Genomic DNA, 20,728 nt, shown 5'->3' on the forward strand with positions numbered 1-20,728 from the left:
CCATTTAGTAATTAAGGGTTTTTTTTCTGCTTGTCTCCTATATTTGTGGTTATAATAAAGCACTCATAATGGATTACGATCCATCTAAAAACTAAATATGCTTTATGTAGAGGAGCAGTACGTGTATGTATTGATTTTAACTTCTTTAACTAACTGAAATGATGAACACACTTTTTTTGGCCGGGCGGCAGAGAAAGAGTTTACAAAAAATAAAAGATCTGAATAATATGAAGGATCCTATAGTTTGGAAGAACACAAACAGAACCAGTATCAGTTAGTCCTAAGAATTATTTAATGTAGATGGTGACAAAAATGTAACCTGGAGGACTCTCCCAGAGCGTGGCTCAATGACGCGCAGCTTCTTGTCTTTGCAGCTGGTGGCTAGCAGGCTGCCGTCTGTATTAAAGGACATACTCAAGATGACGTCAGTGTGGCAGTCGATCATTTTCACCGGCTCTCCTGTCTCCAGGTTCCAGATGAGGATCTGAGACACCAGGAAGAGTTTTTATTTTTATTTTAGGGAAATCAGTTAGAAACTGGGCATTAACCAGAGACGCGACGGTTTGCTCACCTTATAGTCGTAGCCGGCGCTGAGGAGGATGCCGCTGCTGGTCGGATGCCACTCGATCAGACCCACTCGTCTGCTGTGACCGTATAGCTCCAGGACCGCCTCCGTCATGTTACGCCTCAGACCACCTTCTGGGATCTCCCATACTCTAACCTGCAAAAAAAAAAATCCACGGAGCATAAAATTACTGGATGTTTTTTTTTTGGGGATACTTCTGTTAAATCTTACTTGTGATGTCTGAAGTCATAATGGTGTGATAACAATATGTACCTAATAAAGCGGCCAGTGAGAGTAAACATCCACATGGACTTCTGTCCTTGTTGTCTTCATGTACCTGCAGCTCCTTTTGTCAGAAGCCATGTTGTTTTTTCCAAAGCTACAGTGTAACTATGACTTCAAAAAAATCAAAATCATATAGATGAAGATCCGTCTGATCAAAAATAGCATGAGCTATCAGTGTAGCCTGCTGCTTCGGGATTAGAGCGGATTACTGAAAGGGCCAAAGGCTCTGCCGTGGATCAGACCAGATTATAATTCAACAAGTGGAAGTACTACACAGAATGCAGCGCGACTACGGCTTTGCCGAGCTTAGGAACGAAGAGTAACATGTGGATGTACGGGTTGGAAAATGTCCCAAGAGAGTTTTATAGTTGTGGTGTAAGGAGAAAGTTAAAGACTAATGTGGTTTTAAACCAAGATCTAACTTTGTGTTGCAGAATTTTCCGTGATTAAATTTCAAATCTGACCACTTGCCATTTTAAGCACAACTCCCTGAATCAAATATCCAAACAGAAGCTTACGTTAAACAATTTTTAGCCCTATATGGCCTGACCATGTCACTTATATATAACTCCCCCCCCTCCAAAAAAAAAAAGAGGTTGTGTGTCACTTACCGAGGTGTCCTCAGAGCAGGAGGCTATGACGTTTTCAAAAAACGGATTCCACTTGATATCCAGCACATTGCCCTGGTGGCCGCACACCTTCGGGTAATGAGAGTCCAGACGGCCAGCCTGAAAAGAAAAACCCAGATGCTCCCAAGTTAACATTTACTTCCTCTGTTCTAAAACAAGCAGCATGCCTGGGAAATTAATCCAAAATATGAGCCAGTACCAAGATTTTTGGGTTGTATACAATAAGGTAAATGAAAATCAAAATTTTCCCCAAAAGAAAACACGTGTGTTAACATACATTTACATGCATTTTACTGGTTAAAACACATAGATCATATAAAAATAACTGAGTGATATTGCTCAATTATTCTTGAACACACAGCAGACCTCGTTTCTGAGTGGGACGTCTGAGGCAGGTTAGTGTTATTGCAATGACCTGCTGAGTCCACAGAGGGGCACTGGCTCATAGCACCCAGTGACAGACACCAATCAGGAACCATTATGTCGTTATGAATGTTTCATGTCACTTCAGTCCACTGACCTGCTTTTTTATTTCCTTAGAGATTTGTGTTTGAGCTGCATGACGGTATAAATTTGTGAAAAGCAGCGTGTTTGCAAGCATGACCTCAACGAACTCTGCAGGTCTCCTCTGTTATTGTAACGCTACAGTTAGTATTGCATTGTGTATGAACGAAAATATACAATTCAGGAGATGAAACATGCTTTAAAAACACGTTTTCCACTAATTCTCCCAACATGGTGGTCAGCTTGCTGCAGGAGGAAGAGTTTTTGTTCAACCAAATAAGAAGAAAGGGCAAAGACGACAAAATCACAAGGCTGGATTGTTGTAGAAAGTATTTTACATCGACAAAACCAAGGATTATAAACATCATTGTATTGATAAGTATAAACAGGGAATTAAAACTCTTTGGATAAGTATTGGATAGTCTTGCAAAAGCATTAGATCACAAATAATCACAAACTTATAGTATTTTGAGGGGAGATTTCAGAGGATAGGCAAACACAAAGTACATGACTGTAAATCATTGCATCAAGTAATTGGGGGGAAAAAAGCTGATCAAAATCAAACATTTATGAAAGGAGAAAAAGAAATCATTTTTTGAAAAATAATATTTATCATAGTTTGTTGAGTTACTCAAATTTTTATTATGTGCTTTCAGGCAGCACAGCATCAGCCACCTTCAAGAAGTATGGATACTTTGCGTGTACGCAACTCTGCAAAAGAGAAAAAAAAGTTTCGTCAGTTGTCTCAGCACCAGTCTTTAATTAACAGCAAAGAAATAAATGTCCTACAAACAAACGGTATCGGAGGGCTCCGGGACTGTAATTATGTTGTATTTAACCAAAGCAAATCAAAGACAGCCAGCCCCTTCATTAGGACTTCAGGAAATTGTGACTTTGGCGGAAAGGGGGATTTCATGATTTTATTTAACTACTGATCAGGAAACCACACAACCCTTTGTTAGACATCAGGGCTCTTCAGTTCACCTCCTCAAGCTGCTGTGTCACACATGATCCCTCTCAGTGACGCACCAGTTTCCAACTTTAATTGATTTGTAATCCCAAATAAATCTTTGTTAATGTGGACAACCACCGCTGCTCTGGGAATACAGCATAACAAAGCACATGCTAGTATTTGGAGATTGAATGTTTTAAAAAATACATTTCCCATGAGGCTATCCTGCACTCATGAGATTGCATTTCCCCTTTACGCCCTGCTGCATTTAAATCAGCTAAAACTAAATGCACCGAGTCATGTTTATTGAGTTATTGTGGCTTTCTGCTGCTGTACATGATTTAATTTCAACAGGCCTTTCTGCTGGTGATGTTTCATACATGTCTGCTCCACTTCACTCTGACGGCAGAGGGACTTGATCACTCATGTCACGTGTTTCACTGTGCAGCAGAGAACCTTGTTTACATGGATCTGAAAACTGTAGAAACATTTCAGACATAAAATAATGGAAACAATTATCATTGCTTGAAAATATAGATGATTTACATTAGCTATTCTGTGAAAAAGGAACAATTTGAGTGTTGTATCCCATATCAGTTTATCTGGAATTTACTCAACCTAAATGTAATCGCATTTTACAGCTGCTAAAAGAAAATAAACCAAAACAGAATTTGCATTTTAACTTTCCTTTAGGCAGGGCTGTATTTAACCGCTCTGGTAAAGGATCTGTCCTAATTAGTTTTTAGTTTACTACGTTTTAAATAATTACCAATTAAAACATCACAGAACCTAAAATGATGATAAATGATTTCTGCTGCTCACCCTGCAGCCATTAAAGAGACAAAGCAGGATATTGGATCACTTTAGATTCTCCAGGGCAAGCCAGCCCCGCACATTGCGGCAGCAGCAGGATTAATATCAGTGTCACACCAATCAGTCTGCTGGTGACACAAATCACCCAGTTCCACCTCGACTGATTCTGACTGGTGGGTTATGTGCAGCACATTTTCTTTTTCTTTTCGCTAAAATGGTCAAACTTAAAAACACTCACTTTTATTGGTAAATAAACATATAATCAAACATCATGACCTTCAGCACAACTTTCTTTTTAAACTTTAGAATCAATTGCTTTCAGAGACGTATGCTTTGATTTATTCCTGGGGATAATCTTCTAATTCCTTCTTTTTTGGGGGTGGAATCAGTTTCTATATGCCACAGTTCTCAGAAAAAAATAAACCTAAATAGTTAACACAGGAAGCCCAAATGAGAGTATATATATATTTTTTTTAAACTGGTGTAAAAGCATCACATAAACATCCCAGTCCGTCTCCGTCGTGACCTTGTGTGTCCTTGTCTGCTCCAGTCTGTGGTCCAGGTGGTGTCAGCAGCAGTTCCTTCCCTGACGGCGCCGACTGTGGATGAACATATGGCCGTCTCGCCAACTGTCACTGAAATATGTCAGATGGGCTTGAACCTCACTGTGAGCCAAACCCGGCTCAGATCAGCTCGATTACCTCATGCTGACGAAGTGCCTGACTGTGGAATAACAAAAATGAATTTTGCAAATGAGGGGGTGGGGGAGAATAATCAAACGAGGTCGTCATGAAGGATTTTTCTTATATGAATATAGCATTATCTATTATACAGCATCTCTAATAAAGTTCAGCTTATATTTAAAGACTATTTAGCTTCTTTTTTTTTGACATACACAGAGACCTGATTCTTTATTATCCTCTCTTCTCTTCAGGTCACCCCACAGGTTTTCTTCAAACTATTTTCATATAAATACTTTGACTTGGTCATATGTTTAAGATCATATTTCTGCTTCAAGACCCAGTGGCTACCCAGTAGTATAAGCTCCCCAGAAGAGTTTATGAATAATCAACTCGTTTTCTGAGATGTATGCATTACATGTATAAAGGGGATTTCCCTTTCTCAGTAAAACTATTTGAAGTTAAGGTTGGCTTTTTCCAAAATGGCTTCTTATTTATGTAAATCTCCTGTAATAACAGATAAATTGTTTTAAATATTGTTAGACATATTGAATACAGTGCAAATAAATAGAGAAGGGCACTAAATTCAAGGGTATCTACTGTATGTGTCATTTTTAAAGCTGTAGAAGTAAATATAAGAGAAATATGAACAAGTTTTTATACTCTTTGTTGGCAACCTGATGAAGTATTTATCCCATTAAAGATCATATAAGATTATAAATTTTGCATAAGGCAACTGAGAGGTCGACATATTTAGTACTTCAGGTTTTATGGCTGTTCTATCAGCTTGTTGACTCATATTATTTTGATTCATTAGACAACATAATTGATGCTGTAAAGCCCAGATGTGTTTTTAACTGACATCAAATCCAATTAAAAGTCACCAACAATGAAAATCTTTATTTTTGCCATCCCCGACTATTTGTCGTCTCACAATAATTTCCCTCGTCTGATTCGGTGCAACAGGACCGAAGATCCATACCGTCGGTAGCCCATCCATCCATCCATCCATCTTCTTCCGCTTATCCGAGGTCGGGTCGCGGGGGTAGCAGCTTCAGAAGGGAGGCCCAGACTTCCCTCTCCCCAGCCACTTCTTCCAGCTCCTCCGGGGGAATCCCGAGGCGTTCCCAGGCCAGCCGAGAGACATAGTCCCTCCAGCGTGTTCTGGGTCTTCCCCGGGGCCTCCTCCCGGTGGGACGTGCCCGGAACACCTCACCAGGGAGGCGTCCAGGAGGCATCCTGACCAGATGCCCGAGCCACCTCAACTGGCTCCTCTCGATGTGAAGGAGCAGCGGCTCTACTCTGAGTCCCTCCCGGATGACTGAGCTTCTCACCCTATCTCTAAGGGAGAGCCCAGCCACCCTACGAAGAAAACCCATTTCGGCCGCTTGTATCCGCGATCTCGTTCTTTCGGTCATGACCCAAAGCTCATGACCATAGATGAGGGTGGGAACGTAGATCGACCGGTAAATCGAGAGCTTCGCTTTTTGGCTCAGCTCTCTCTTCACCACGACGGACCGGTACAGCGCCCGCTTGACAGCAGACGCTGCGCCAATCCGCCTGTTGATCTCCCGCTCCCTTCTTCCCCCATTCGTGAACAAGATCCCGAGATACTTAAACTCCTCCACTTGGGGCAGGACACCCCCCCTGACCCGGAGAAGGCACTCTACCCTTTTCCGGCTCAAGACCATGGCCTCGGATTTGGAGGCACTGATCCCCATCCCGGCCGCTTCACACTCGGCTGCGAACCGATCCAGCGAGAGCTGCAGATCACGATCTGATGAAGCCAAAAGGACCACATCGTCTGCGAAAAGCAGAGATGAGATCCTAAGGCCGCCAAATCGGATCCCCTCAACACCTTGGCTGCGCCTAGAAATTCTGTCCATGAAAGTGATGAACAGAATCGGTGACAAAGGGCAGCCCTGGCGGAGTCCAACTCTCACCGGAAACGAGCCCGACTTACTGCCGGCAATGCGGACCAGACTCTGACACCGGTCATACAGGGACCTGACAGCCCGTATCAAAGGGCCCGGTACCCCATACTCCCGGAGAACCCCCCACAGGGCTCCCCGAGGGACACGGTCGAACGCCTTCTCCAAGTCCACAAAACACATGTAGACTGGTTGGGCGAACTCCCATGCACCCTCCAGGACCCTGCTGAGGGTGTAGAGCTGGTCCAGTGTTCCACGACCAGGACGAAAACCACACTGCTCTTCCTGAATCCGAGGTTCGACTATCCGACGGACCCTCCTCTCCAGGACCCCTGAATAGACCTTGCCAGGGAGGCTTAAGAGTGTGACCCCTCTATAATTGGAGCACACCCTCCGGTCCCCCTTTTTGAACAGGGGGACCACCACCCCAGTCTGCCAATCCAGGGGAACTGCCCCCGATGTCCATGCGATATTGCAGAGTCGCGTCAACCAACACAACCCTACAACATCCAGAGCCTTAAGGAACTCCGGGCGGATCTCATCCACCCCCGGGGCCTTGCCACCGAGGAGCTTTTTAACCACCTCTGCGACCTCGCCCCCAGAGATTGGAGAGCCCAACCCAGAGTCCCCAGGCTCCGCTTCCTCAGTGGAAGGCGTGTTGGTGGGATTGAGGAGGTCTTCGAAGTACTCTGCCCACCGGCCCACAACGTCCCGAGTAGAGGTCAGCAGCACACCATCCCCACTATAAACAGTGTTGGTGCTGCACCGCTTCCCCCCCCCGAGACGCCGGATGGTGGACCAGAATCGCCTCGAAGCCGTGCGGAAGTCTTTCTCCATGGCCTCTCCAAACTCCTCCCACACCCGAGTTTTTGCCTCAGCAACCGCCCGAGCCGCATGCCGCTTCGCCCGCCGGTACCCATCAGCTGCTTCCGGAGTCCCACAGGCCAAAAAGGCTCGATAGGACTCCTTCTTCAGCCTGACGGCATCCCTCACCGAAGGTGTCCACCAACGGGTTCGAGGGTTGCCGCCGCGACAGGCACCGACAACCTTGCGGCCACAGCTCCGATCGGCCGCCTCGACAATGGAGGCACGGAACACGGTCCGTAGCCGTCGGTAGCCTAAACTCTAATTTATCTAACCCATAAATTAGTTTCTCAGTCAGCCCAGAGTCACATCAGAGTCTAGACAGTAGGAAGCAGCATCTCTCGAGTCAACAAGATGCTGCAGAGTGTGTGTTGCTCAAAGCCACTTCAGATTTAACAGCTCCAGACAAAATGAGTCTCGTAAACAAAGACAACGGCACGACGATTAACTGGAGGCCTCAGACTATTTTCTGCACTGCAGCCTTGCCCTGTTTAATCTGACTGAAGCAGTACAGACAGACAAAATGGAGATTGGCTTCCCTCAAATGCCTTTATGGTAAATGAGCAGCAGTTTTACAGCAAATTTCTTCTGTGGTTAGAGAATTAAATTTGCCAGTCCTAAGAAGATATTGTGAGAATGATAGTAGTACAAGATGGTGTGAAATGGCATCCGACAATGTGACATATTTTTACACACGAAGAAGGTAAGGTAATTTAGAGCAGCAAAATGAGCCTTCAGATTTAAAAAGGAATCAAAAAAAGACTCAAATCATCGACTTTAAAGCAGACTTGTTGCCATTTCGGATGCATCTAACCTTTGCTATTCAGGCATCTTCAAACAACAGGCATCATTTCTTCTAAGAGCTTTTCTGCACTCTGCATAGAAGTAAAGGGTTGCTAAAAGTTATCCTTTATTGTGTAAAATAATACACCAACAAGTATACTTATTCCTGTTACCTTATTAAGATTCTCCATTTGATTGCTATACCTTTTCACTGGTTCTGAAATCCACATCAAACCCACACATTAAGTGTTAAATAGAATATGACTTAATTGCTTATTTTCCTCAGTGTGTGATTTCAGGTTTTGATATCTAAAATGACAAGCCTTTTACAATAAAAAAAACCCTGCATTATTCAGTTTTTGGTAACACTTTATTTGACGGATTGTGAATAAGACTGTCATGACTTTAGCTTTAATAACATAAAGCTACATAATTTTTAAAGTTTAATCAGTAATACTTTTATAACAAAATTATGTCAGATCATGATTTCTTGGTTAATGTCAAGTTGTCATAACGAAGACATTTTGAATAATGTCAACTTTGTATTAAAAGTGTCATGATTTACCAAATGACACTTTATGGCAACAGTCATAAATATTCATGAAGACTTACTCATGTTCATGACAGGTGTTATGTCATGTTTGTGACGGTGTCATGACAGTCTTATTCACAATCTGTCAAATAAAGTCTTACCCAGTTTTCTTAAAAGAAGAAAACACTTAGCAGTTGAACAAAGTCCTTTTCTCCAGTTTATGAGCAGCACAGCTACAGTATGTCTTTATGTGGTTCAACTGGCAACACAAGCTTGCTGAAACACTGACTTCACGTCCTGGCTTCAATGCGACTGCTAAAGTAGATCCGATCTAGTAGTTCTTCCTGTGTGTAGAAACAGCTCCGCACTCTTAGGTTTTTGCCAGTAAAGAGGTGAAAACATTCAATTTCATAGCCTAACAAAAGCAGGTTCAATAAAGGGGACAAGCTAACACTCGCTGGAAGGAAGACAACCCGGTCTTTGCTGGCAAACGACAGACAAGTAATAAGTGCGTCTGTTACCTGGGACAAGGGAATTATGATGAAAGAGCCCCCGCCGGCACTTTCCGTGACGACTGCCAGAAACTTGGAGTTGACGGCACAGAAGTGGTTGTCATGGACGTTCTTGGTGATGGGGATGCCGTCAAAGCAGTGCTCCCGGTTCCCTACTTTGCCATAAACATTTCGAAACTTGGAGCTTCGGTAGGTCGGACGCCATGACATCTAGAAGGGAAGAAGAAATGACAAACATAAATACTTTGATTTTCTTTAGAGATGTATCGATTCCAGTTTTCTGGCTGATCGCTGATTACCAATCTTTTAAAAAGCCTGACCTCCCGATTCCGATTTCGGCCAATACCCAACTTTTCGTCTGACACGGCGCTAAATATAGCAAGAAAGTTGTTGTCTTGGCAACAGTTGGGTGACTATTGTTAACTGCAAACTTGCAAAAATGATCTAATGGACAAGTCTGTCAGTCAAACCTCTCTCATGGAAGAGCAGAAGAGGACAGCGGTTGATTTTTAGACGTATGCTGATTTAGGGAAGATCGGAGGATAAGATCGGCTTTGTATCGGCCGGTCACCGATTTCCCAAAATTCAGGAAATCTTCTTAGATAAATCATCAGGCTGATAAATCGGAGCACCCCTAATTTTCTTCCTAGTTTGTGTGGCAAGCACTTGGAAAGCTTAGTAAAGCCACACAGAGGGAATATTTATATTTATTTTGTGCAAAACAGTACTAAAATCAAGACAATCAATTACTGTAGAAGTTTTAATAAAGTAAGCAGAGCCAAAAGCTAACATGCTTTAGGGCAGATTCATGTGCCCAGTCACGAACGGCCCTTTCATTCTCCAGACCCTAATTTGACTAAGAATCCATGATAAGATTTGAAAATTGATGGTCGTAGATGCCCTGTCTCCAATCTCCCCATGCAGTTTTGGAAAAATATATTGGAGAAAATGCGAGCCTCCAGATTTGCAAAGCTGGTAGAAATGTACTCAAAGACGTGAAGGAACAGAAGATTCTATAAAGTATGGAGGGGCTGAATAAAAAGGCACTCAGTCAGATTTTAATCAGGGAAAAGTTGTGCTTGTAAATAAAAATAAAATTTCTTCCACTGAATCAATATTGCCTTACTTAGTGTTGGTCAATCCTATAAAACTCCAACAAAATTTAAATGTTGTTGGTTGTAACATGCTAAACTGTAAAAAGGTCTCAGCAATTTTGAATATTTTTTGCAAATATTATATGACTCTATTCCAACTCATTGAATAAGTGGACTATTTTTGTAACCTAAAAATATAAATGGAAATCAAACACGACAAAACAGATTCTGTCCCTACATATTTTGAGGCTCAGGATGTTGTACGCAGAGAAAGAGTCGGCCATTTTCACATTCGCATTCTGTAAAGTCACTGGCACAGGCTGGGCTGGCCCATCTGTGCAGACGTGATAGCAGTCACACATGCAGTGCTGGGAAATTATCCAAACTTCTGATGGGTGTGAGACTCTTGAAAGGTGAAAACTGCTTTGACAATGTTTTCTGTTTGTGTTCAATGCACAGGAAAGAAAAAACTACTGACCATCAAGTCGAGTAAATAAATTACAAAATAAGGAAAGAAGAAGAACAACAATAAAAGCTCAAATCAGCACAACAGACTGCATTTTGTCTACGTGCAACATGTACAAGAGAAAAGCAGCAATTGTTTACAGCTTGTAACCAAGAAAGAGAATTGCTTTTATTTGACTCAGGAGGCACTTTTTGGTTTTCGTTACCACATCAATGCCCTGGTGGAGCTCTTGATGTTTAGAATTAGCTGGCTCAGCCGCAGGGCGCTGATGCTAACTTTTAAACCGTTCTGTTCAGAAACTGGGAGGAGGGGGGACTCTTACTGGTGCATTTCATCGCATTTTGATCAATTTTCTGAAACAGGATGTGTGAGCATGCGAAGGGAACTGCAGGCGGAGGACTTATTGCTCTCGTCAGATCAGTGGCAGCGATTCCCGATGACATCAAGCGATCCTCTATTCAGCATTGTTCTACAGATAAGGGGATTAGCTGCTAGTGGTGGTGGGAGGGGTGCAAGCATGCAAATAGAAACATCCTCTAACCACGCTGCTGTTGTCTTCTCATTCTCCAAGCAAAAGAGAAGAATTGGCCTCAAGCTGACAACACAAGACGCTGCCATGGCATTGCTTTTCCTTCAGCCAAATATGTGGACTACTTTCAGGTTAAAGCCAAACACAAATATTTGTCACAATAAATAATGCAATGTAATGAAAGTCTGGAGTGATTGTTTTTTTTTCTGAACTTATAATTTATAATACACAGTAAGTTTGATTTGATTGCATATAACAAATTAACTTTTTTTTTTAAGTTGGAACTCTATTCTCTCTTAAGTGCATAACCCTATTTTTCATTTTAACAATAGATTTGTGTTCTAAGCACACACACACACACACACACACACAACACACACACGCACTTGAGCCACAAAGCAGAGCTCTCGAGCTGTGACTACCTTGCTCGATCGGTCACATGCATAAAAGAGTCATGTTGACTTGAGGTCACTTTGCTGACCGAAGTGTCTTGATCCTTTCAGACATCACAACCATGGTCTTTTCATAAATAACTTCAATAATAATGTGCCCACTAAACAAGGCTGTAAATAAAAATGAAGTGAGGTGAAATGTTTGAAATTGATCAATTTTCTTTTTACATTTAAACATGAGAAAAATCCATCTTGCTCTTGGATTCTGCTCCGAGTAGCTGAAAAACTTATCTCTGATTCATCAAATTAAAGATACCAACCACTTTATCTATTACTGATAAGATAATGACTGCTTATAACATTTCAACAGAACCACACTTCAAAAACTGAACCACCCCTTTACCTTTGATCTTTGAGTTTCCGAGGCACAGAAACAGTGAACTGGATGTTTGGGGAGTGCATTTTTTTAATCAGCAGTCAGTCACAATGATGCAGCTTGATCCCAATTTATTAACTGAATCTACAGAACAATTTCTAAGCTAACAAAAATAGTATTGGCATCAATGTAATGACTCCCAAAGAGCTGTCAGCTGAAATAATGTCAACTAAAGGATTGTACATCAAGCCTTAGCTAGATGTTTTCCTGTTTTCTTTTAGATACAATATTCAGATATTGTTCAAGCTTTCGACCATAAGGTGTTATGATCAGGCTGTAAAATAAATGCTGAAAAAGCAGATTTTGTCTAAGAAAAAACTCCAAGTTTGAAAAACTATACATGGTTTAAAACTAGAGTACTGAATATCTAGTAATTAGTATAACATTCAGAAAAAACATGATCTCTAAAGTAGTTCTTAAATTTCAAGCACTTCTTTATTTTTTGCTTTTGGTGGTCACTTTAAGGACATAAACATCTCATCCTATCCTGATGTATAGAATCTGATCTGGACCTTTGTTTGCGTTAGCAGCATAATGGCAGCTTGCTAAGGAATTAATGAAGAACAGAAGAGCAGCAGAAATTAGCCTCAGGGATGGTTGGAGGAGACGGACAGAGCAGACTCGCCTGCTTTGAGCTCTCTCACTCTTACAAGGATGCTCATTCATTGGTCACTGGCTTCTGGCACACAGAGAACTTCTGTCTGAGTGTGTCTTCCCTATCTCACAAGGGAAGACACACAGAGGTACAAAAGCAGATCATGAGCGATGGCATGCAAGACTCAAAAACACCAGCGAGATGAATCTGCATCCACCCCATCACAAGATTTCTGACTTGTGAGCTTCCTGCTCAGCCTGGGGCCTTTTTAACTCTGCTGACAGTTCCCCTCTTTTGAATGTTTTCTCCGCAGGCTGGATGTTGCACCCTGCTGGGGTTTTTTTTGTTTGTCGAAACCTCTCATTTTTGAAATCACTAAAGAAATCACTAAAGCTTCTGAAAGTACTGCCTTACCTTCCCCTTGTCCTGACAGTGGCTCTTCTGTCTTTGTATCCTTGACTGCAAATATCCGCCCTCCTTCCTAAATGAGCAGCTCAGATCTCCACTCTTCCTTCCTGCCTTGCAAATGTACGCAGACGGCCTGCGTCTGCCTCGTACTCTCTCATGTTTTTCTCCCCCCCTGCTCTCTAAAGTCTTCCCACCCTCTTCTCCTCCTACTAGTGCTGATAGCTGCAGGGCACGCACCCCCTCCTTCTTCCTCTCAGCCCTCTCTCCCATCCTGCCACTCAGTCGTCTCTGTCTCCAGCTCAAGCAGTAGCAGCAGCAGCAGCAGCAGCTCTGTAGTAGTAGCCATTCATCCTCTTCCCTCTCCCACCCCCTGCTGCGTGTTTGAAATCACAAGGCCTTCCTGGCTGACTTCCAGGAACACTCTTGGTTTTTCGGCTCACTTTTGTCTGAACGTCTGAGCTAGACTTCCCAACTATTTCTACCACTGATATGATTCTTGCATAAATTTAGCAACGACGGATGTAATCTCCTGTTGACCTTGGTAGGAACGACATGAGTGCAAAAAGCAGAATTACAGAGGCATATTTTTAAATTGATCAAAGATGACGATAGCTACTAAATGTAGAATGAAACAGGTTGATTGATGTTCAACACAATGTAAAAAGGTTTTCCCCAATCCTTATTTCATGTATTTTGCTACCAAGAAGTCAGACTTTACTTTCAAAATTGCTCTTGATCAATATTTCTTCCTGGCTTTTTAGAAATCTGTGAAGCTTTTTCGGCTCATTTGTCAATTATGACGGCATATTTATTTGTTAAATTAATAAATATAAAACTGAAGGGAAAAAAGTGAAAGTGTGAAGACCTTATTTCAATGTCCAAACATGTTTCCTAGAAAGAAGAAACAAAAGGAAGTAAAGGATGCATTATCCTTCAGGTTATTATTGGCTTTATGCAAAAGTCTCAGCTAATTATGATACTAAAACGTGTTTCTTATGTTTACTTGCATGAAAATATTTATTTATAATCAGCAGTTTTTAGTTTATCTTGACCTCAAGCAGTTGTTGACAAGAGTCTTAACCTATTTTTTAATCAATGTTAGAAACATGGAAACATTGTAAAAAGTTAAACATCAACCTTTGGTTTCAGAATTAACTCCTCTGTAAAATTAAACACAGAAAAAAACAAAACAATCAGGGTTTCGAAAAGATGCAAACACGACAGAAATTTTGCAGGCATTGCTTCAAGTTTTGTAAAGGCACACCACAGTTACACTGGCTTTGATTGCGTTTGGTAATGCTGCACTCAGCTGCTGCTATGACTGCCAAAGCAGAATAAAAGAAAACATAACAAATCCATAAAAAAGTGAAAAAGCATAAAAACAAAACATCTGGTTTCTCCTCCCTGTATGCATTTCCCTCTTCCCAATTAAAGTAGACCACTGCTCCACATGAAACATATTATTCACGAATTTCATTTAAAAATAAAATATTTCACTGCAAGACAGTGAAATGTAACTCTGCTAATTTGTTTTCTCATAATTAAAAGGTGGAGTTAATCACATGAACGTAGCGAATTGTAAACGCAGTTATTATAGCAAGGTTTTAATGAACCATCCAACATAAATAAAGAAGCTGGAAAAAAAATAAACCATGTAAATAAACATGTTATTTGTTGGCTAAATTATAAGTACACTAATAAATCTAAGTAACTTTGGTCTGGAGGAAACTAATTAGGGTGTAGTCCAATCTAAAAAGGTGATTTCAAAGGGAACAGTTGTTCAATTTTAGCCAAATTATAAAAAATAAATAAAAAAATAAATAATATTTACACACAACTTGTGCATCCTAAACATGTCACTGCAAAAACTCCTATTTAAAAAAAGTTAAACTGAAGTCTGCTGTGTGAATCATTGTCTTCACCAACTTAAACTCTCCACTCATAATCAACAAAGAAGCTTCTGGAAATGCCCCAGACCTCCTGCTCGGTCGGGTCGATATGCTGAGGCAGGTGTTGTACTGAGCCCTCCATCCCGTGATGATTGTCTGAGACCGAGACGTGAATTTCGCCCGGCAGGTCGTTTTTTTTTTTTTTTTATCTTCGTGTGTTGCACATATGGGGTGAATTTCAGCTCTGCGTCCATGTGTTGCCTGTTTGCACCAGCATCTACTTATGCAGTAGGCATGTCTTCGAGGCAGAGCACTCCAGAGAGCAGAGTGTTTATTGGGTGTTTTTATGTGTCGCCTGAAGACGTTGCTGCTTTTACTGCTGCTGAAACGCTTTACTTGTCTAGTTTAAAGTTTTTAGATCTTTATTCTGATTTCCAAACAGATCTGGTTTCTTCACCAAAAAGCGAAGAAATCAAAATAGAAAATGACACGTTTAACTTGTGCAACTTGTAGTTGGTTATTTCCAACCAGACTGGCAGCACCAAGCATGTCCTTTATTGATAAACTATACCCAATGTATGGTGCCATATTGATTCATTATGAATCCTAAGAAGGGCCATTCAAACAGCAATAATACAGCTGAAAAGATCCAGTTTTTTTCTGATAAAAATGTCCTTATTGCTGGTGCCAAAGAAGGAAGTCCAACCATCTGAGCCCGCATTCAACAAACACAAAGGAGAAATCTGCAGGGTGACTTCATGTCTTGTCACTCAGACACAGTTAAAGCCTGTCATGGCAGCATGTCATGCTCCATCTTTTGTTGTTCTTCCCTGGATCCGACACTGTTCAGTCATTTTAATGTCTTCCCGTCTCAGCGAGGAGCAAATTTCACAAAAAAGCCCCAGTGATATCCCATTGACTCACTTGGCCGAATATTCACTCAGTGTGAAGTGAGCGCTCCGATTACTGACTCAAACAGGAAGTATTGCAGCTGAAAGTGCTACAGTGTTTCCTACACTGCCATGGTAATGCCTGACAGGGTGATTGTAGTTATAAAAGACAGATGAAACTAAAGATTTATACAGCAAGCTTTAACTATGAGGACAGCTAACTACTGATGCAGAAATGTCAGTCCATTTTATGTCTAGAAACATTAAAACCTCGAATTTACTCCCTTCAATTTCACAACTGTTTTTTGTGTTGGTCCTTTGCATAAAATCCCTGTATGCTTGCCAAAACAATATGAATTTGACTTCTAATATTAACCTTCCAAACCCTCTACAATAGCAACATCGCTATGATAGAAATTTAAACAATTTTCTGAGCCTTGACCATGTTAAATTGTTCTCAGTTTATTAAAAGTTTCAATGGTTTGAGATCTTCCAGAATAATCTCCACAAAAGATTCTATTGTACCTTTGGATAATCATGTTACTCTGCAAAAACAACAAACCAAACCAAACCAACGCTGCCAGAAGATGTGAAGAGCTGCAGGCGCTGTGTGTTAATGAGTCCTTAAGATAGCATGTTACTCTGCATATTTTATCGTCTATTCTCGTTTTAATTATCTTAACCCATGTTAGTTAGTTATAGTTTTAGTTTAGTTATAATTAGAAGAGGTGCCTATAAGTACCCTCGCAGCAATGCATGAAAAAAAGAACGTGCGATAATTGACCTAGCAGGACCAAATGAATATCTCCATCTGGTGTTTTGTTGAATTTTCCAGATGGCTAGCTTAGGAATGTTGGAAAAGTAATAATTTATTTGAGTCTGTATGAAATTCAATCTGCTGGAAGGAGAGGTCAGAGCCAAACATATCCAGCTTTGAATACTGGATTGATTTGAATATATTACAGTGGCAACACCATAAAAAAGAAAAAAAAAATCAATCAATCCAACCATTTGCAAACAGCTGAAAATGCAATGGAGAATGTTTCTAAGAGTCTGCTCTGTATGAATTTTTGGAGAGTCTATCTGTGATCTTCAGATGCTTTGGTATTCACAGTAGATGCATAAAGCTGAGCTAAGAGCAGCTCTTAGAAGGGAAGCCAAGCCCATTAAGCAGCGGCAAAGCAAAAAGTACAGGAAACAGAAACTGCTGAAAGGCACTTATAAGTAGATGGATGTACAGGTACAGAAGAGTGAGTGTCCTGGAATCCATCCACCTGCTGCCGCAGGATAAAAACACAGCAGCTCTACAAACCAGCAAAATTACATGCTGGTTTGCTCTCCAGATATACTGATAGCGTTTTTCTGAAACAGAGCATGCCATAGCTCATTTTCAAACACAAATGAGAGACATCTTCTTTCTTCTGCCTTCAAAAGGTCATTCAACCAAAAGCCAAAAAGATGGTCTAAATTAATAATATCCCATGTGTTTGCTGCCCGTTTTCCCTGAGGAGCTTCTGGCTGTGCTTTTTGGAGCATAATGACGCAAGCTGGGCTTCACACCCGGAGTGACCGAGGGAGGGTTAGAGACACGAGGTGAAAGAGATGTCCAGAAGGAAGACATGAAACATGAACAATGAACAAAAAGGGCAAAGACAGAGAAACGCCAACCAAAAGAGAACATGCCACTTCAGTTTAGAGATAAGAAAGGAGGGAAAAATAAAGCAGGAGGAGAAGGGGGTAGGACTTTTGATTGATGAAATATTTAAAAGGGAAAAAGGCAGACAGAATGGAGGAGCAGAGGGAGATCTTAGCAGACAAATTAGCCCCCTCCGTCAGACCACCTGGCTGCTCTGCAGATCTGCACACAAAGGCTGCTTAAAACTGAGTTAGATTAATATTGATTTCCAGAAGCGCCTTAAAAGAAAAGGTCAAATTTTGCCTCGACTTTATGATTTTAGCACCTAGACTGCATTTAATCCACTACAATTCATTAGATATTCTTAATAAACAACAGCTTTTAAATTGCAAACAATGTAGAAATGCTGCTCCTTTATTTTTGTGATTGTATAAAGTTTGAATGTCTGAGCAAAGTTAAAATAGTCATTTAAGAAAAATGTAGAGATACAACATAGTAGAAAGTTCATTTACTTCACTTCTCAGTCCCATCAACTGCAAAATCAAATCAGTTTTTCACGGACAGATCATGAAGAGGGAGATGGAGGAGTTCTTTGATCAGGTTACAGAAATCCATCAAAGTGAGACCACAGGAACAGTTCAGGAATGAATACGCAGTCAGTGGCTTCAGGTTTCGGAGGAGTTGGGTTTTTTTCAGATATTGCATTTGGTAATTGCTGATAGAGCATGACTGCTTAGAGGTTCTTAGATCATTGATCTTTTAATGCAGACGATGGCAGGGAGACTGAGGTGCTGTTGTTGGATTAGCTGGTTTCTCAGAGGTGCTTGAGAGCCTCTTCACATGGTGGACTCTAAAAGAGCTACATGTTTTACTATTGCTTAGAAACTACTTTAAATGTCCAATAAGCTGTTAAATTCATCTTATTGGGTTTTCTCCACCAAAATGGTATCAGTGCTAAACCACAAGCTCCGTCACAATCCTGGGAAGGCTGGGCTTTGGTTTTTATTTGTGTTTGCACTTTCATCGTTCAAATGTTTAAAAAGTCTTGATATATCTAGTTCATAAATATTATTTTTAGAATGTTGCAAAATCTTTTTTTTAACTTTATTTTTAAGATCTATTTCATGTATGTTTGTATTTATACAGATTATCAGACTTTTCCCCTTTTGATTCTAGATCATGTTTAACTCCGTCTGCATGTTTTCACCTTCCCTTTGTTTACCTGTTTGCCTTCTCCCAGCTGCACTCAAAACTCAGCCACATGTCTTCCGTCATCAATCAAGCCATATGTGATCTTTGCCTTAAACACCATAGCGCTGACGTTTTCCACATATTTTACTAAATGACACAGCATGGTTGATACTGTGTTAACTTTAATTTCAGATTAATATTGAGGAAATACAGTAAATGAGTTAGACATTTAAAGTGGATATATCATACTTTTAAATCCTTCCTCTTCATATGTGAATCATTCATTTATGTTCTCTGTAGAGCAGAACTTCAATGTTTTGGTCTGAATTCATTGTTATTGTGGCCTCTTGTTTGCCCCTGTTCTGTGGTGCCTTTTGGAGAAACTCATTTCAATGCGTTTTATTAAAATGTGAATGAGACATTTCATGACCCCGCCACCCTTCAGGACAAAAAGAAGTGGATTTTGCATGACATGTCCCCTTCAAATGAGAAGAAGCATCATGATTTGTGTTGTCAAAAGTCAATATCTTCTCTGACAAAGCTCTAAATTGACTGAAAATAGCAGAACATACTATAACAAACAGACCCAGGAGAAATACTACAACGTGGGAAAACTAAAAGAGTTGGACAAATCTTCATTTGATGTTGACTGCAATGAACAACTCACTCGCCGTTTCACAAGCCTGAGAAACAGTGACTTGTTCGTCCAAATTGGATGAGACACAAAGCTTTGAAGCCCAAGAATGTAGATCCTTGGTGTGCCAGGTGAACTTTCTCAGATGTATCAGTAAGCAGACAGACTCGGGCCCTTGTGGTTTCTCTAACTTTTTGGCTCTTTAGAAGATAAGAGTTGGAGATGAAAAAGGACAGCTCAGTGCCAGACGATCTCAAGAGCCAAACACTTTCCATTCCTGACAGCTTACTGTTTGAACCCTGATGAAAAGAATCATCTACGTTACTGCAAAGCAGAAACTCTGATTATGTTGTTGAAATTTAAGGAGACAGGATTTAATTAAAAGAAAGGAGAATTCAAATAACAAAACGTTTTGTTGATGAGTGAGGAAAACATTTTTAAGGGTAGCTTTCCCATTTGCAGGTGAAGGTTGTTTTGAAGTCAACCTAACTCAAAGGAGCTGCTCTTCTGAAGAGTTTCTTACGTTAAATAAACCATCAGGCTCAAGTATAGATGCTGCTGTTATTTAGATTTAAAGAAAAAGTTTGGAAAGAATCTTTCAAAACACAATGTAGCTTGTAAAAACAGGGCAGATTTGCTTTGGGACTCTCACTCAGCTGCCAGTCTGCTTTATTGATCCATCAGTTGCATGTCCACCATTTGTATAGAGCTATGTCCCAGTTTAAAGGGCAGATGTAAAACTCAGACCTATTTTTCCTATCCTCTATGGAGGCAGATATTTAATTTAGCCCATATCTCTGCAACAGAGGCTTTGCCGGCACCATTTAGTCCCAATTGACTTAGCTAATTTCCAGTGTCAGACTTTGGCTCATTGTATTATCTGTGTCATCCTCATTTCATATTAATTTTTGTGTTATTTTGCTTTAAACACGATGGACATCTGACTTTTCAAGCTAATTAGAAAAAAAAGAAACATGATTTTCATACATTGTCTTGTCGAGGGTGTTATTTATTGAGATACACAATGCTTTTGACAACTTTTTTTTTTTTTAAAAAGGAACCGAACTATGATTAATAGGATGTAGTTCCAACTTTGAAGCATTTACTGGGAGTGAAAAAGTGTTTGCTGGCTAGAGTTACTGCAAGAAACTCCAGCGTTTCTGCAAGGCTACTTTCCAGTCATGGTTCCAGTCTACAATGTGAGTAAGCGCAAATGCATATGGTGCATGAGAGTACGTGTTATATTCCTCACTTTCTACTTTGAAGCTTTCAGCAGAACATCTACCTAGAAGAATGAGCTAGCTTTTCGGCAAGCAACCGGGAATCATTTTACCCGCAGTGAAGACAGTGAAAGCTGAAGTAAAGACACAGCTGGCTCTCAGCTGGTGACTCCATCTTGTAAGCAATAATGAAGGGAAGATGCATACCATAATTCAAAATTTGGTCTCTACAGGGTCTTTGCATGGAGATGTTATTCTCCACATTAAAAGCCAGCACAAGTCTAAAATGTGGTTTATT

The 20,728-nt window shown here is 40.7% G+C and overlaps 1 protein-coding gene across 4 annotated transcripts in view; it reads right to left on the reverse strand.

The window, feature by feature from the left end:
- coro2ba (coronin, actin binding protein, 2Ba) overlaps positions 1 to 20,728 on the reverse strand; it is a 36,719-nt gene that overhangs the window by 8,112 nt on the left and 7,879 nt on the right. For 2 of the 4 annotated variants that reach the window (XM_028014182.1, XM_028014181.1), the window contains exons 1-5: positions 12,977 to 13,175; positions 9,060 to 9,260; positions 1,462 to 1,578; positions 572 to 721; positions 320 to 484 (exon numbers count right to left, since the gene is read on the reverse strand). In XM_028014182.1, the coding sequence (XP_027869983.1) occupies positions 320 to 484; positions 572 to 721; positions 1,462 to 1,578; positions 9,060 to 9,260 (633 nt within the window). In that variant the 5' untranslated portion in view covers positions 12,977 to 13,175. Of the gene's footprint in view, positions 1 to 319; positions 485 to 571; positions 722 to 1,461; positions 1,579 to 9,059; positions 9,261 to 12,976; positions 13,183 to 20,728 lie in introns of those variants that run through there. The other 2 variants (XM_028014183.1, XM_028014184.1) reach the window with 2 other exon arrangements.

Source organism: Xiphophorus couchianus, chromosome 4 (genome assembly GCF_001444195.1).
Source record: "Xiphophorus couchianus chromosome 4, X_couchianus-1.0, whole genome shotgun sequence".
Lineage (NCBI taxonomy): Eukaryota > Metazoa > Chordata > Actinopteri > Cyprinodontiformes > Poeciliidae > Xiphophorus > Xiphophorus couchianus.